The sequence below is a fragment of the Gopherus flavomarginatus genome, chromosome 4 (assembly GCF_025201925.1).
Source record: "Gopherus flavomarginatus isolate rGopFla2 chromosome 4, rGopFla2.mat.asm, whole genome shotgun sequence".
In the NCBI taxonomy this organism is placed as follows: Eukaryota; Metazoa; Chordata; order Testudines; family Testudinidae; genus Gopherus; species Gopherus flavomarginatus.
Genome location: NC_066620.1, coordinates 210,616,015 through 210,633,680, shown reverse-complemented (window position 1 = coordinate 210,633,680; position 17,666 = coordinate 210,616,015). Strand labels below are relative to the sequence as shown.

General features: G+C 42.3%; 1 protein-coding gene across 1 annotated transcript in view; it reads right to left on the bottom strand.

Annotated features, from left to right (window-relative positions):
• Positions 1-17,666, bottom strand: part of KIF13B (kinesin family member 13B) — a 219,732-nt gene that overhangs the window by 7,419 nt on the left and 194,647 nt on the right. The window contains exon 38 of the mRNA XM_050948701.1: positions 2,078-2,140. Within this exon, the coding sequence (XP_050804658.1) occupies positions 2,078-2,140 (63 nt within the window). The remainder of the gene's footprint in view (positions 1-2,077; positions 2,141-17,666) is intronic.

The following is a 17,666-nucleotide window of genomic DNA, read 5'->3' as shown; positions in this document are numbered from 1 at the left end:
TAAGTAAACTGTCATTTATATCCCCGATTCCAAATGCCATTCCCCTCTCAGTACTGCCACCACCACATACTTTCAGAGTACGAAATTAACTGCACCACCGAGATTAACAGCCCATTTTAGTGATGTATTTCTTGGCTGTACAGTTTACTATATAGGATGGATCAATATCTTTTGCCAGCAAATGTACTCTAAAAGATTAGGATGTCTTTAAATCTTTTTCTAGGGGGGCGAGGTGTGTGCATGAGGAAGGCAAACTTGTACATATTCTATTTACTAACTCACCTGTGTTTATTTTTGTTTTCTGTTCTAAATTAGTATCCATTGGAGTGGAAAGTTACCTAGAGTTTTCAGATTTAGAGAGACAGTGGGTGATGTAGTATCTTTTATTAGATCAACTTCTGTTGGTGAGACACAAGCTCTGGAGCCAACTAAGCTCTTCTTCAGGTCTGGGACAGGTACTCCCAGCATCACAGCAAAATACAAAGTGAAACACATTGTTTGGCATAAGTAGTTAATACATGTTGTAAAGGACTATTCAAGGTACAGTGGCCCGTTAATACCTCTGCAGTCACAGGACAAAAAAGAGAGGGTTACTGGTTTACAGATTTTTCTAATAAGCCATAAATACAGTGTCTCTGTTCAGTCCATGACTTGCACTATCTAGCAGAGTAATGAATTTAAACTCCCAAGCTCCTCTTTTGAAAGAGTTGTGCAGGTTTCCTTTCAGGATGAGGGCTGATAGGTCAGATGCAGAGTGATCTAAGTGTTCACCACAGGTGATGTGTTGTTTTTGCCTTTTATCATTTTCCTGTGTGAGTTCATTCAAGAGCATAGCGATTGCCTGGTTTCACCCACATAGCTGCTATTGGGGCATTTAGTGCACTGAATAAGGTGTACCACATGTTGTGATAGGCATGATCCATCAATCATCCATCAAGCTGTGCCATGGGGAAGGGGGAGTGCCAACAAAAGATTTCATAAGCCATATGCTGACTGAGCGTAGCAGGTAGCTTTCTGTAAGCAAATTAATTTATTTTTCAATCTGCAAGCCAAGATTTTTTAAAAATTCCTTTCATAATCTAGAGACCTATGACATTGTCTCACTTACCTTTTTTCTTTTTGTTTCTTTTCAAGTTATTTTCTAGTGCTTTGCCCAATCTAGTTTTAAGTGTCCCAAGTGATGGGACTTTCACTCTCCCTTGAGGAGACTGTTCTAAAGGAAATATAAGTGGCATTTAGAGAAAGCGGAATTTGATTGAATTACTGGTGTGTCAGAATCAAAGGCTAGCTTTCTACTGCTGAGTGAAATGTACTACAGAAAAGTTTCTGAAAACATTATGGTTAATTAAAATATATTTTTAGCTCTTTTATAGGGAAGGGCACTGTACTGTAGATTTAGAAGCTCTATCCTTTCTTTGAGTTTTCCCTTTTACATAAGCTTTAACACACATTTTGTTAAGACAAAATAAGCACAATAGGAGAAAACTGATCTGCTACTCATAAGATTGAAATTCTGCTAAACTGTGGGAGATCATAAGAGAGTTTTCTCTGCAGGTTAGTGCTAGTCTTTTTCATGTCGATATCATGAATTAGAATGAAATGTATAACTGAGAATCAAATTAAACGTTCAGAATAGGGGATATATTCTGTAAAAGCAGCAAGGAGTCCTGTGGTACCTTATAGACTAACAGACGTTTTGGAGCATGAGCTTTCGTGGGTGAATACCCACTTCGTTGGATGCAAACGGATATATTCTGTTTATAGAAAGCACCCTAGTCCAGCACTTTGCCTTTTAAAGCAGCAGGCAGCTAAACTTCAGATACTTACCTGCTAATGAAATCATATGATTAGCAAGGTTTTCAAATATAAAAGTGTAACAAGCAATGTAAGAGGAGAATTTAGCGGGACATAAAAAACCCATTCCAACCTACATTACAGTTAATTGTCTAAGCGAAGCAACAATAAAAATGGAAGAGGTTTGATGTAACGATGCCAGCAGTAGCCTTTGCATATAGCACTGTTGCTGTTTCCATTGGTTTCCAGTCACAAGATATTGTGGACAATGTAGTGTGCCTACCTGTTTTAACTTTGTAGCACTGGCATCAATGCTGGCAGACTGAACCATAATTCGTGGGACAGGCTGCAGGATACGGAGAAAAAAAAAAGCAGCATTATTCACTTATAGGATTAAATATTGCTGAACTGGTTTAACGGAAGAGGAAAAGCTTTAAAATATATATTTAAAATTCTGGGATAACAAATGGTCTTTAGTGATAAACTGGGCTTTGCTTTTTTTTTAAAATGGACTCTGCTGACCCACACTATACCAAGAGGGGACAAATTAATGTTGTCTTAACCCAGGTAATGAGAACGTCCCTGCATTTCCACACACACGCAACAGAGAGAACTACACAGGGCAAGGTTTTAAAGTGTAAATAAAAGAGATTTTTGTAGTGTGGCCACAGAACAGCTGTTTCTCTGCCAGGCTGACCACTGAACAGATCATAGTTGAAAGCAAAAGGAAGAGGAGTTGCCTATGCTACTTCAAGCTGACATCACTGAACAAGCAGACAGATTCACTATTAGAAGTTGCCAAAATTCATTAGAAGTTTCAACCTACTTACGTCCCCTGCCAAAATATTCTCCCCATTTACAACATGAGTCTTACAAGATTTTCAAACACTGTGCGCTCTATCTCAGTCTGTAAAAAACTACATCCACAGAAGTTTGTTTTGAAAAGAGGCACCATAACTTACAACATGGAGGATGCTAAACTGAAAAATATGTGCAAAGTGGGTGAGGTTCTCTCTTTTATTGGACCAACTTCTGTTGGGGAGGGAGAGAGAGAAAGGCTTTCAAGCTTACACAGAGCTCTCCTCCAGGTCTGGGAAACTAACAAAAGGTCACTGCTAAATACAAGATTCGAACAGATTGTTTAACGTAAGTAGTTAACGCATATTTCAAGGGTCCATTCAAGGTGAAGTTAACATCCCTCCAGTTATAGGGAGGAAAGTAGGGTGGGGGGAGCCAGTTTGGTAGCAGGGTGTGTGTGTGTGTGTGTGTGTGTGTGTGTGTGTGTGTGTGTGTGTGTGTGTGTGTGTGTGTGTGTGTGTGTGTGTGTGTGTGTGTGTTAATGGGTTACAGATTGATTAAAATGTCATAAATCCAGTGTCTGTTTAGTCCATGATTTGTACTGTCCAGCAGAGTAATAAATTTAAGCTCCCAGGTTCATCTTTTGAAAGTGTTGCGCAGGTTTCCTTTGAGGATGAGGACTCATAGGGTCAGATACAGAGTAATCACTTTGTGAAAAGTGTTCATCTACAGGTGATGTGGTGTTTGTGTCTTACTTTCCTGTGAGCTCATTCAAGAGCATAGTAATTCGCTCGGGGGGCATTTAGTGCACTGGATGAGGTACACCACGCGTAGCGATAGGCACGTGCATGACCCATGGATCTTGAAACATGTATTGTGGAGGGTGTTGATCATTGTAGCAGTGGAGATATGGTCTGCAGGGTTTTGCATCTGTTTTTCTGGCAGGATCTGGTGCTGCTTTGACTTGGTGTGTCCTGGTCTGCGGGTAGCCTGCTTCTGATTATGAGCTTGGAGAGGCTGGGAAGTTGTTTGAAGGCCAGAAGAGGGGTTCAGGAAAATTTATTTCAGGCTGGGGTCCCCACTGAGTGTGGGTTGTACTTGTTTGATAATACCCCATATGGTAGCTGGCAACTAGAGGTTTGTGGTCAGAGGGGATTTTACTTCTGTACTGAAGTAGGTTCTCTTGGGGTATTGGTGGCCCGTACCTCATCCAGTGCTCTAAATACTCCCATAGCATTGTCCTACGTAAGAACATAATGAGAACAGATGGAAGGGAAGGGAGAAACGCTTGGAATGCCTTCCTTACAGCTGGGAGCTCAGAATGTTGATGTGCATCCTGGATTCCTGTGGGGTCCATGTTCAACTGTGTCATGTGCTTTCCCACGTGCGCTCCTCTACCGTTCCAGGGACGAGTCAGTGATGATTATTCTGTCTGGGGCGGATGGGAGCAAAGGGATCCTCACACAGACTTGTTGTGGGTCCATCCATCACTGGAGGGATGAGAGTACCTTGGGGGGAAACTGTCAGCATAAGGTTCATGGCATGTTGCATGGGTGAGTAAACTCTCTGAAGCCACATCTGGAGGCAGCAAAGGTGAAGGTGGTGATGTATGTGCATGAAGCCATGTGGCCCAGGAGGGACAGGCAAATCCTGGCTGGGACAGGAGACTGTTGGCTCTGCGGGTGACGAGTTCTTGCAGAGACTATAATCTGTCCCTTGGTAGGTAAGTTTGTGCTGTAACTGAGTTCATGGAGGCCCAGGGTGTGGGGTCCAAATTTGATTGTTCAACATTTATGCTGACTCCGAGGGAGGAACAGAGTCTGAGCAACATGGAGGTCAAGATCTGGGTTTTGTCTCTGGATCACACTGCTAGTAGCCAGTGTGAACACAAGGATCCCATAATGCCTGAAGTGGCTCATCATAACAGTGAGAATTTTGGTGAAGATCTTGGGGGCAGTGGTGAGTCCACATGGCAGGACCCTGTATTGAAAATTCTAAGGGCCTACTGTGAACCTCAGGAACGATGTGTGGGTCAGATCAATGTCTATGTGAAAATAGGTGTTCTGCATATCGAGAGCCGTAAACCACATGCCTTCTTCCAATGACAGAATGATGGCTGCTAATGTGACCATACGAAACCTGGAATTGTGGATGACGTGATTGAGACAACAAAGATCCAGGATTGCTTTCCACGCACCCTTCTTTTTGGTATTAGGAAGTAAGTTGAACAGAACCGTGTTTCTTGATAATCTGGAGGAACCCACTCTATCTCCCCTCTTTGTAGGAAGATGTCTACCTTTAGGGTGAGGATGCTGTCATGAGAGTGGTCCTTGAGGAGGGATAGGGGAGGGGGTTGTGGATGAAGTAGTGTGATGAACTTGAGCGTATAGCCATAATGGATGACATTTAGCACCCACTTGTCCATTGTTATTGCATTCCAAGCTGGTAAGAAGACTCCTGAAGGAGGTGGGGTGGTTGTACAGCAGCAGGCAAGGTAGCTGACAGCTCACTTGGGTTTCTCAGAAATCTCTTTTCTGAGAGGGTTGCATGTGTGATGAGGAAGGCTGTGAAGGCAGATCTGGAGGGTGAGATCACTGGGTCTTCTGGTGCTTCTGTGGTGGTTCATGAGGCCTTAGATGGAAAAGCTAGGAAGTCCTGTACTGCTGTGTGGATGGTGGGTGACAGAATTTACGCTTGGGTGCAGGTGTGTAGATACCCAGTGAAGAAACTGAGGCTCTTGAATCCTTGAGGTTGTGGAGAGAATCATCCGTTTTCTGATTAAAAAGTTGGGATTCAGCAAAAGGGAGGTCCTCAATGGTATTTTGTACTTTCTGGGCAAACCAGAGGAATGAAGCCACGATTCCCTCTGCATGACAATGCTCGTAGCCATCGAGCATGAGGAAGTGTCTGCCTTGTCTACAGCTGACTGAAACACTGTCCTTGCCACCAGTATGCCTTCCTCCAAGATTGACTGGAACTGGACCCCATCTTGTTGAGGTAGTTTTTCAGCAAAGTCCTCCAGTTTGCTGTAGTTCAGGAAGTTGTATTTGGCAAGCAGTGCTTGATAATTCGAAATCCTGAACTGGAGGCTAGCTAAGGAGAAGATTTGTATCCCAGAAGGTCCAATCCGCTGGAGTGGAGTGTGGGAGCTGCTGTTTGGACCGCTGCATTGCAGCCTGTACCACAAGGGAATTGGGGTGTGGAGTGAAAAAAAATTCAGACCCCTTAGCTGGTACATAATATTTCTTCTCTGCCCCCCTGGGGTTAGGTGCACATGTGGCCGGAGTATGCCAAATTGTTTGAGCTGGCTGGAGGATGGAATTGTTCACTGGCAGAGCAACCTGGTACTGATTGATGAGTGAAGGATGTACAGGAGTTGATGTTTTGTGTCTTGTACCTCCTCCAGGGGGATGTGAAGTTCACTCACCACCCTCTGCAGGAGATCTTGGAATTGCTGAAAGTCATCTGAGGTGAGAGGGAAGGTGAAGTCTCTGCAGCATCTGGTGAGGACAACAAAAACAGTCCTGCTCCAGCTCTGCTTCTGGAATCAAATTCAGTGGTTCCTCCTCCATGATTGGCTCGGAGCATCTACTTGAGGGTGCTCTGGACAGGGAGAGAGGAAAAGTCTCCCTCACACAGTGGGTGAGTTCTGAGGGTGGGTATTGGGGCCAGAGTCCAGAAAAGGGGCCAGCATGACAGATTCGGAGGGTGCTGCAGTGGGCCCCAGGGCATAGGGAACCAGTGGCTCCTCTGTGGTTGGACTGGAGGATATTGCCACTATGTGGATGGCCTCTTCGAGTGCTCACAGTGGCGGTAAGGGATGGGCAGCCCCTGCACTTCATCCGAATACCGAGTAGGAAAATTTGGACACGGTTCCATCAACAGTACTATTGAAGCCAGTGGAAGCATGTAGACCGGGGGTGGGCAAACTATGACCCAGGGGCTGCTTCTGACCCTTCTGATGTTTTAATCTAGCTCTCAAGCACCCGCTCCGGCGCTCCAGCCAGGGAACGAGGTCAGGGTTTACCCCACTCTGCACATGCCGTGACTCTGTGTGGCTCCTGGAAGCAGCGGCATGTCCTTCCTCCGGCTCCTACATGTATGGGCAGCCAGGGGGCTCCGCATGCTGCCCCTGCCCCAAGTGCCACCCCCGCAGCTCCCATTGGGTGGGAACTGAGGGCAATGGGAGCTGCAGGGACAGCACAGTGTGCAGAGCTGCTTGGCTGCACCTCCGCGTAGGAGCTGGAGCAAGGACATGCTGCTGCTTCCAGGAGCTGCTTGAGGTAAGCACCACCCAGAGCCTACACCCCACCCCTTCCCGTACCTCAACCCCCTGCCCTGCCCTGATCCCCCTCCTGCACCCCCAACCCCTCATACCCAGCCCCACTCCAGAGCCCACCCTCCAGCCTGGAGCCCCCTCCTGCACCCTGAACTCCTCATTTCTGACCCCACCTCTGAGCCCACACCCCCACCTGAACCCCAACTCCCAATTTCTTGAGCATTCATGGCCCACCATAAAACTTCTATACCCAGAAGTGGCCCTCCCCCGATGTAGACCATTGGCAGACGTGGTGAAGGGTGTCTTCACTGTGGCATGTCCTGGGTGGGAGATCTGGCCTCCCTAGAGGTGAATGGTAGCAGAAGGCATGGAGATCTTGGCTCTCCCACAGCAAACAGTTCCTGGGGCTCCAGAGCCCTTCCCGATTTCCCTGGCCTTAATGGTACTCTTTTTATAGTGGGAACTGGCACCAGCATGGTGGACTTTCCCAGAGTGGGCTGATCACATACCTTAAGGGGGGCCGACATTGATGGTGTGTTGGGCTCGGTACCTGGTACCAACAGATCTGCTGGTTTGTGCGGATTCTTGTCAAGATTACACATCTCTGAGTGCGCTGCTTTCCCATGGCTGGTGCTTGTTGGAGGAAGACTTACTGCCATGTTTATGTGCATGCTTCCTTACCTCCAGACTAGGCCCTGACATGGGGTCCATAGTGGTGGTACTGACAGAGCCAGACTCAGTCTCCATAGCCAGCAGCGTTAATCCTGACTGTATCAGGTGATGTACAGGGGAGTTCCCCAGCCTCGGTCCAAATGAAATCTTACGGTGACTTCCATGAGATGCTTCTTGAAGCAGAAAGCCCACTCTTCTCAGGTGTGGCTAGGGAAGGACTGGCAGATACTTCACCAAGATGAAATGTGGGCTTCTCTCAAGCAGCATTGATGTTTATTGCTGACCAAAGAGGAAGGAGGCACAGATTTTAAAGCCTAGAGTCTTCAGCATAGTCCAGTAACCATGTGTATGTGTGTTGGGTGTTTACCCGGAATTCCCCAAAGTCCTAATTCTACTCCAAATAACTACTAACACAGTAAAACAGCATAGGACTAATAAAACTATACACTGTACAACTAAACTCTTTTTAAAAGGTGTGTGACACACAAGAGGACAGTGGTAGTTTTGATCCGGACCATGAGGTGGTGAGACGGAACTGGTGACGTGGTTGGTCTGGCTCGCCCTTTATCACTTTGGACAAAACTATAAGGCAAGGGCACATGAGTGGACCAGTGGAGACTACTACTTGAAAAATCTCCAGTTCTGAACGCATGGTGCGCATATGTAAACCCTCAGTGGAATACAATAGGGATCATCACTTGAAGAAGTGAGAACTACTCCCATTCATCTCTATGAAGTAATGATTATTTAATTAACAGAGGGGTAGCCGTGTTAGTCTGGATCTGTAAAAGCAGCAAAGAATCCTGTGGCACCTTACAGACTAGTAGACTTTTGGAGCATGAGCTTTCGTGGGTGAATACCCACTTCGTCAGATGCATGCTCATACTCCAAAAGGTCTGTTAGTCTATAAGGTGCCACAGGATTCTTTGATTATTTAATTGTTGTCATTGTTAAGTATTTCACTTCTGATCAAAGCACATTAAAAAGGAAAGGGACTATCTTTAAATTATGCATAAGATCTGCACTTTTTATGGTGAGCAATGGCTCATTTTGGTGTCATAAATAAGGTGGCATTTAGGAGAGTATCTTCTCTCCACCCACCAACCTGATCCCTGGAACTAAAAGGACAAGGAGTAAAGCCCAGGAAGTCATCCGAGCCTCACCAAGGAGGACCCAATCTGGAAGACCCCAGCAGGGCACCTAACCCTCCTCTCCCCCAACCATGCTCGGTCTCCTCCCCAACAGCAGGGCCTGGTTTGATTGGTGAGAGGCCAGGTAGCTCCCTTCCTGGCTTTAATGGCAACTGCTCCTCCCTCTGCTGGAGACTGTCTGCATCTGAACCTCTCTGAGGGGGAAGCCAAATCTGGGGAACCCACCAGAAGATTAGTACTCATATTAAATATCTCTACTCCTTACAACCTACTGTGAGTGGCATCTCAAGCAGGAGCAGCTAGGGAGAATGGCATCATTTTTCCCTTCTCATTCCTGGCTCAACCTTTCAAGTATTTACTAGAGCATAGTGCTTACCACAGTTACAATTATAAATCTACACAAATACTGCTAGCGATTTAGGGTCTTGGAGAGGCAGCGTGTTCCAACAGATAGGCAGTCTGTTCTCTACTCTGGCAGTGACCCCATGTGTCACAACCTCTGCCTCAGTTTCCCCATCTATAAAATATGGATGTTATAATATCCTCTTTTGGAAAGTGCTTTGAGGTCTATAGACAAAAAATGCTATAGAAGTGATCACAATGATCTTAAACAGTTTTCTTATTTTGATATTTCCCAGTTCCTTTATTTTTAGCATTATTCATCTGGACTTAAAAAAAAAACAGAAAACCTCACTTTCCTGTATTTTATCGAAAACCTTCAGTCTTACAGGATGTAAACCCATAAAATGTAAAAGCCTTGTTGATATCAAACAACAAAAGAAATAAAACGGTTATACTTTAATCATTCCTCATCAACTGCTAAAATACCATTCTCCTCCTGAAAGCATGACACACGAAAACTCTTAAGATACCTTTGCCAGACAACGTTAAAAGAAGTATGGAACAAAAAAGCAATTATAAAAAGTGGCACTTAACCAACTTTGCTGTCGACAGGAAACAGATAGGCAAGATACTTTTTACTCTCGTCGGGTAGTAAAAGTATTAAAACAACTATTTGTTAGTGAAAAGACATACACTGACGAAATATAGGTTTCTGCATCCAGCGCCACATTCTGTATTCAAATGCATGAGCACAGTTCCCACTGATGTAAAAAGTGGCTGCACATACATCTGAGAGGCAGAATTTGGTCCTTGGACTATTCATTCAGGCCTCCCATAAAGATAATTTCTGGCATATGATCTGCAATTAATTGACAAACCAGGACTGAAAGAGAATGTCGAAGCACCCAGTTTGGTAATAGGTTCACAATAAGAGTTGCTAGACACAATTTAGTTTAGATTTTATAAAAAGAGAGTTATTCATGTTAAAAATATAAATAATAAATAAAAATAAATAATAGGAGATTTGGAGACTTCACAGCTGGGTAGCCAATCACTATATTGTGACCTAGAAAAATCTACTATCTACGTCCTATTAAACAGTTCTCTAGTTCATACATTTAAATATCAGATGAATTCTAACAATTAAGAGATTTAAAATGATAAAAAGAAATATTAAGTCACTTCTTTAAAAAGTTGTTTGAAAGGAGATATGATGTCTTTGGGGACTGGTAATGAGAAACAGAGCTTTTCAACGCTAGAAAAAAAGAACAGGAGTACTTGTGGCACCTTAGAGACTAACAAACTTATTTGAGCATAAGCTTATGCTCAAATAAATTTGTTAGTCTCTAAGGTGCCACAAGTACTCCTGTTCTTTTTGCAGACACAGACTAACATGGCTGCTACTCTGAAACCTTTCAACTCTAGATCACGGGATTAAATCCTAAAATGCTTAGTCTTAAGCATGTGATTAGCCCCACTGAAGTTAACTTTAAGCACACAAGTAGACCTGTTAAACACATACTTATGTGCTTTGCTAGACTGAGGCTGGAGTGCTCCAGATCTTACTATTAATCTGGGGCTTGATTCTGCAAGGTTTGTAGACCTACGTGAAGTGAGTTGGACTGAGAACACCAGATCCCAGCAGGCAGGTGATCATATCACAAAACCTTCTACCATAATAGGCACCTGTCTGCCTACTCACTGTATCAGAAGAGAGGGCAAGGACTGATTGGGCTAGAGATCCTAGAATTACCCTCCAATTTTGAGGTTGGCCCTTGAGGTCATGGTTAAAGCACACTAACAGGGCATTAATCAGGGAGTTTCCACTGCTGTTGCCTATGCTGCACCTTCTCTGAAGATGGGGATGGACTTCAGCTGCAAGGATTGTCAGTCTGACAGTACTACATTCACACAGCCATTTCAAAAAAGCTACTACAAAATTCTTTACTGGGGTATAACATGCAATAATAATTTAATTACATGTAAATTAGTCAGTTTGAGAACCTAAGATTTACTTTCATGAGCTACACACATGTATTTAGTGCTAAATTAAATATACATTGTTTCTTGTGCAATTAATTTATTTCATTCCCAATTCCAAGCAGAAAGATTAAAAGAGTAATTTGTAACAGGATTTTTAAAAGTTTCAGATTTTTTGAGTTTTACTAGTTTGCTTTAAAAATTAGCTTTACATAATCATTCTAATTAAAACTGTATTTAAAAGGATGATATGGGAAGCTGAATTAGGCAAGAAACTGAAGCCTTAACAACTCAGTCAACAAGAATTAGAGGCATATTAGCGCAGTTGGCCATGAAGGATCTGTTGAGCCGTGCTGATTAAAGCACACAAATTATTATTAGAAACCCTGAAAAAAGCCTTTCAGATATATGTTTAAAAAAGGATTCTATGATGTCAAATTATTTATATTTGATTAGGGGACAGAATTCCTTTTAATCATGCTAAGCATCATGCACATCTATGGCACTACATAAATAATTGTATGCATGCCAGAGAAAGCCTCGCTGGGTGGGTTTCATTAATTGCAGTTCATTATTTTCTAGATTAGTTACTAAACCTGTGTCAGAAGGTCAAAGACAACAATATTGTTAGCTGCTCTCCTCTCCTGTGCCATATCACTGCATTTCTGGAACACAACCAGACAGCAATGAATTATGACATTAGAATACAGAAACTCAGACAAGAGATTCTTCTGACACAAAAATAAGTTTATTTCAGCAATTGCTAACAAAATCTATTCACCTAGGCACTCAGGTACTTCGATGGCCCCCCTCATATTAGTATCTAGAGAGAGCAAGAAATGAGTCTTCATAAATATTTAAAAACCATTAATAAGTTCACACTGGTCTGAGGAGTCTGATTTGCTACTGCAATGATAAAAGGTATGGACTGCACTTTGATATATACATTGTAAATACCAACACACAATGATACCTTAAAATGCCATTACATGAGCAGTTGAGAGAGACCAAAACGGTCACAACATGAAGAATAAATCTGTCTTGTTCAGACTATGGAATCAACAATACGCTAATAAAGAAATAAAGCTTCAACTGCATGCACATAATATAATTAAGCATTTATATAGCTAGAAACTAGAAAGATGCAACCCCCACCCCTTCCTCCTCCACACATGTGGAATTTAAAATAATTAATTCTCCCCATCAACAATAAGGCTGGAAAAAGCCATAAATACTGCATGTGGCATCACTAACTTGTTTTAAGAATGAACAATGGAAAGTAAAGAGAGTGTCAAGTAATCACAAATGGTTAAAGAATATAGTTGCTTTTTAATTTACAAAATACTGGCAATTAATTTAAAGGCACCAGATTAGTCAGAGAGAATGTGTATTTTCTAACTTAAAAGTATATAAACAGCTTCATCAGCAGCCAATCTTTTAGGTATATAAACAGCTTCATCGGAAGCTGATCTGCTAGTTACATGAAGAATCCTATTATGTCAAATTAATTCAATCTAACTAATTAGAGAGCAGGAAGTTCTTTCAATTATTTTATGTGCTGTCTGAGAAACACACTTGAATACGAGAGCAGATTTCATTAATTGCGGTTCATTATTCTCCAGATTAGTTACTAAACTTGCATCAGAAGGTCAAAGACTGCAATTTTGTCAGCTGTCACCAGCTTCACTGTAATGTCTTTGCGTTTCTGGAACCCAGACAGCTATTGATTACGAACAAAAAATAGAACTGGAAGAGACCATCTTGCTAAGGGAACACATACAAAAACGTATCTTACTTTAATACAAAAACGTATCTTACTTTAAGGCAGATGTCTACTTAAGTAAAAGCATATGTAGGAAATAAGAATCTACTGTTAAGATAATTTTTGATAATTTTCAGAAAAAGTACTCAAAAACTTCTGTTTTTGCTGTAGATTAGTATTAGAGCTTTTCAAATTATGGCTTCATCCAAAGAAAATATGTTGAGCTTTGGGAACACACACTTACCCACCCTGTGAGGCCTGCTTAGTCATGGCGACGGAGAGGTACTCACCTTGTGCAGTAACTAGAGTTTGAGATGGGTGCTCCACTTCAATTATGCTTATACCCCAGACACCTTTGATCGGAGATTTTTGGTAGTAGTGGCCATTTGGCCTGCGCACATGCCCTACGCACTGTGGTGTTCTGCACTAAGGACATAAGGGCTGTACTGGCAAACTGACCTCAGTTCCTTCTCCACCAAAGAGTCCTGTAGAGAAAACTCGAAAACAAAATGGAGGGACACTCATCTTGAAGAACTCCAATTATTGCACAGGGTGAGTAACGACTCCTCCTTTCAGTAGTGTCCTTAAGGGTGCTTCACTTCAGCTGACTTCAGAGCAGTATCCTCAACAGGAGAAGGGAGCTTCAGAGTCAAGTCCAATACTGAAGAGAAGACTGCATTCCCAAAGACAGCATTTGACCAGAAAGAATGAACCACTGTGTGGCACTTGGAAAATGTATGTAGTGAAGACCAAGTTGCAGCCTTGCAGATCTCAGCAGTGTGAACAATGTGAGAGAGGTAGAGACAGACCTCATGGAATGGGCTAATACTCTAAGAAGAGGTAAACTGGCATATTCATAAGAAATAATACACCCTGAAATCCATCTGGCAAGTCTCTACATGGAGACTGTGGACATTTGGACCTGTCAGCTATTGACACAAACAGTCTTGGAGACTTTTTTAAATGATCTGGTTCTGCTCAAATAAAAGGCCAACACCCACCTGATGCCTAGGGTATGTAAGGCAGCATCCTTCCTTCTCTGGTGCAGTTTCAGGAAGAAAACTGGGAGATGGATGACTTGATTGATATGAAATTCAAATAATACCTTAGATAGAAGTTTAGGATGTGAATGTGATGAGACTACCTTTCAGGGACACTGTAAAGCAGGTGTAGGCAACCTATGGCATGAGTCCCAAAGACGGCACACGGGCTGATTTTCAGTGGCACTCACGCTACCCGGGTCCTGGTCACCAGTCCCGGGGGGTGGTGGGTGATTCTGCATTTTAATTTAATTTTAAATGAAGCTTCTTAAACATTTTTAAAAACTTATTTACTTTACATAGAACAATAGTTTAGTTATATATTATAGACTTATAGAAAGAGACCTTCTAAAAATGTTAAAATGTATTACTGGCACGTGAAACCTTAAATTACAGTGAATAAAAGAAGACTCGAGACACCACTTCTGAAAGGTTGCCAACCCCTGCTGTAAAGACGGGATCCAATAATAAAGATCCCATTTCCCGAACTCTTCGAGCAGAAGTGATGGCCACCAAGAAAGCCATTTTCATGGATAGGTGAAGAAGGGAATAGATTTGAAAGGGGATGTCATAAGAAAATTTGAGTATGAAGCTTAAATCCCATACAGGAGTGGGTTCTCTAATATAAGGATAAAGGTTCCTCAATCCCATAATGAATTTTGTCATGGTGAGTGAGCAAACACTGAGAATCTCTCAATTGGGGAATGAAAGACTGAGAACCACCAAGTGAACCCTGACAGAACTCATAGATAATTCTGACTAATTCCAGGAGATACTCAAGGGCAGCAGAAAGTGAAGAATGAACGGACAACGGATGTCACTGATCACATCTGTGGTGAAATCTTTTCCATTTCTGCAAGTAAGTATGATGCATAGATCTTTTCCTACTATTTAATAACATCTGCTATACCTCTGCAGAACAGGAAATCTCTATTTCTGCGAACCATTCATTAACCAAGCCTGGAGGTGAAGAATTCCCAGGTTGGGACAGATTCTGACTGGTATCTTGGGGGCGGGGGGAAGGTTAGAAATGGAGGAAAGACTCATAGCTGGACACACCAGGAAGAGTACCAGGGTCGTCTGGGCCACATTTGAACTATTATTATGATCTTGGCTTTGTCTTGCTTGATCTTGTTTACCACTTTCAGTCTTAGGGCCACTGGAAGAAATGCACACAGAAGGCTTCTCATCCACAAATGAGGAAAGCATCTCCCAGTGAGTGAGGGCCCAAACCCCCTTTCAAACAAAATAGTTTGCATTTTCTGTTCGTAATTGTGGCAAAGAGATCCACTTTTGGAATTCCTCAAGTCATGAAAATGTGATTGAGAATCCGAGAGTCGAACTCCCATTTGTAGTCCTGGAAGACGTGCCTGCTGAGGTCATTGGCTTTAGTGTTTGTATGCCCAGGAAGCAGGCTGCTGAAATTAGGACGTGGTTGGCTATACACCAGTTCCATAGCCTCACTGCTTCAGCACAAAGAGGAGTATCTCATTCCCCCTGCCAACTGATATAGAACATGCTGACTACACTGTCATGATTTTTGTGGATCTGTTGCGGACAAATGGGTGGAAGTGGATACAGGCATTCCTTACTGCCTTCACCTCCAGGAGATTGATGTGTAACTGTGCCCTGAATGGTATAGATCCCTAAATGAACTCCCCACCTACCAGAGATGCATCTGTCATTATGGTGATGGTTGAGAAGACCTGGATGAATGGAACACCTGCACAAGCATTCTGTAGGCCTTTCCACCCCTTGGGAATCTCATACTTGATAAGGCACTGACACCAGCTTGTTCAGGTTGTGTTTGTTCAGGGTATGAACTATCCTTAGCCAGTGCAGGAAATATCAAGGCATGACTTGGCATATTGTGTCACAAAGGTGCAAGCTGTCACATGTCCAAGTAATTGAAAGCAATTTCTTGTTAATGTCTGTGGACTGATTTGTATTTTTGAGATCAGGCCTTCCACTTCCTTTCAGAATCTATTAGACTCTATTGTCTAATAGATCTCACTTTTCAATTAGTATCAACAAAAAATTCTGAAGTTTCCCTTTGCTTAATTTCATCTCTCATCTTCTATTTATATTCCCCAGAACTCTCCTAAGAAACCAGTCTCCCTCTTTATTATTTACATTCAAATGCTTGTAGACATATCAGATCTTTACCCTTTATTTTTCCTTTAGTGAAGCTAAACTGGTTTAGATATTTTACTCTTCTCTTGTAAATCAATCCCTCCAGCCTTTTAGTCATTTTTGTTGCTCTTCTCTAATTCCCTCCAATCTGTTGATCGCTTTCTGATAACAATAATTGTGTATTTATACGACACCCTATTCACTGCACGCAATATTCAAGGTGCACTCTGTACCAGAAAGAAGCCCATCAATTCCCTTTTAAGGGATGTATCGGAGGTAGCCGTGTTAGTCTGTATCCGCAAAAACAAGGAGTCTGGTAGCACCTTAAAGACTAACAGATTTATTTGGGCATAAACTTTTGTGGATAAAAAACCTCACTTCTTCAGATGCATCATTTGAAGTGATGAAATTCCTTTGCAAGGGCCACTGGAATTTCACTATGCCTTTTTTTTTTTAAAGCAATATTTTCTAGCTGGCCATTTGCTACCACTGTGGGCATTACACCATTTCCATGATCTTCCTTGCCATTGGACATCAGAGTTTTGTCCTGCCACTGCACCAGCTGGTACTTTTCTAGGTTTGATATAGTTTTCTTCCCTGGCCATATCCTTTTTATTGTGTTTTAGTACTTGGTGGAATGTGCAACACCTCTCACTTCAGTAACATCTGCAGGAGTTAGCAAATTTACCATTTGCCTCTGCCAGATTAAAAAGGGCTTACAGCTGAACACCTGACACTGATCCCTGTAGCACCTCCTGCTCAATATACTGTCATTTATCACCAATGCCTGTGGTTTACATTCCTTCAGCCTGCATTTAACACAGGAGGATCATGTTCATATCAGGCCCATTACAAATGAAGTGCAAGTAAGATCATGCGAGTTACAATATCATTTACGTTTTCAAAAACAAGTCTTACTCCAACAGTTGATATTTATCTGTTGGTGCAACACAGGAGGAAGCTAGCTCTATAGCTCTACTTCAGTTACTGCTTTTTCTTCTATGTATTGTGGTTCCCAATGGGGATTAGGAAGCTCAGTTCATTTACTGACAGAGCAATGAAGAATATGTGTGTTTCTTATGGACAGCAGGTGACCTGACTTTGTAATGCAGCTGATTTGTTACATTAAGAAAACTAAAAGCATTAAGCTTGTATTAATTTCATTTTATTATATTGATCCAATGGTCTTGGAAAACCTTGGGTTGCTCTCCAATATAACCAAATGTTAGAAACTCTATACATTCCTATTTATTGCATTAGCATTTTTATAGTCAGAAATAATATTTTCTCACATTCAGGTCCCTGTGCTGCACCCATCACTGGGGTATCTGAGCACTTCTATTATGCTATAATTTAATTACAAAGCTTCTTTAAACTGCTGGCTTTATAGTTAAAAACTACTTCAAACAAATAACGTAACCAACTGATCTTGATCTGTAGGAGGGAGTGCAGACAAGAAACTTGAGTAGGTGTTAGGAAATTGGGACTTCTGAGTTCTAATTCTGACTCTGCCCTTGATTCAGTGCAACTTCCGGCAATTGACTTAAGGCTTGTTTAACCAGGGACAAGCTCGAAAATGAATCCAAATTCATGAAAGGTGTGAATTTTAAGCGGATTCGTTGAACTGTGTATACACTCTCATTGAGAATTAAAGTGACCTTAGTTCAGTTTAGTTTAATTTAGCTATTTTATCTTTAATTCTGAATGGGAATGTC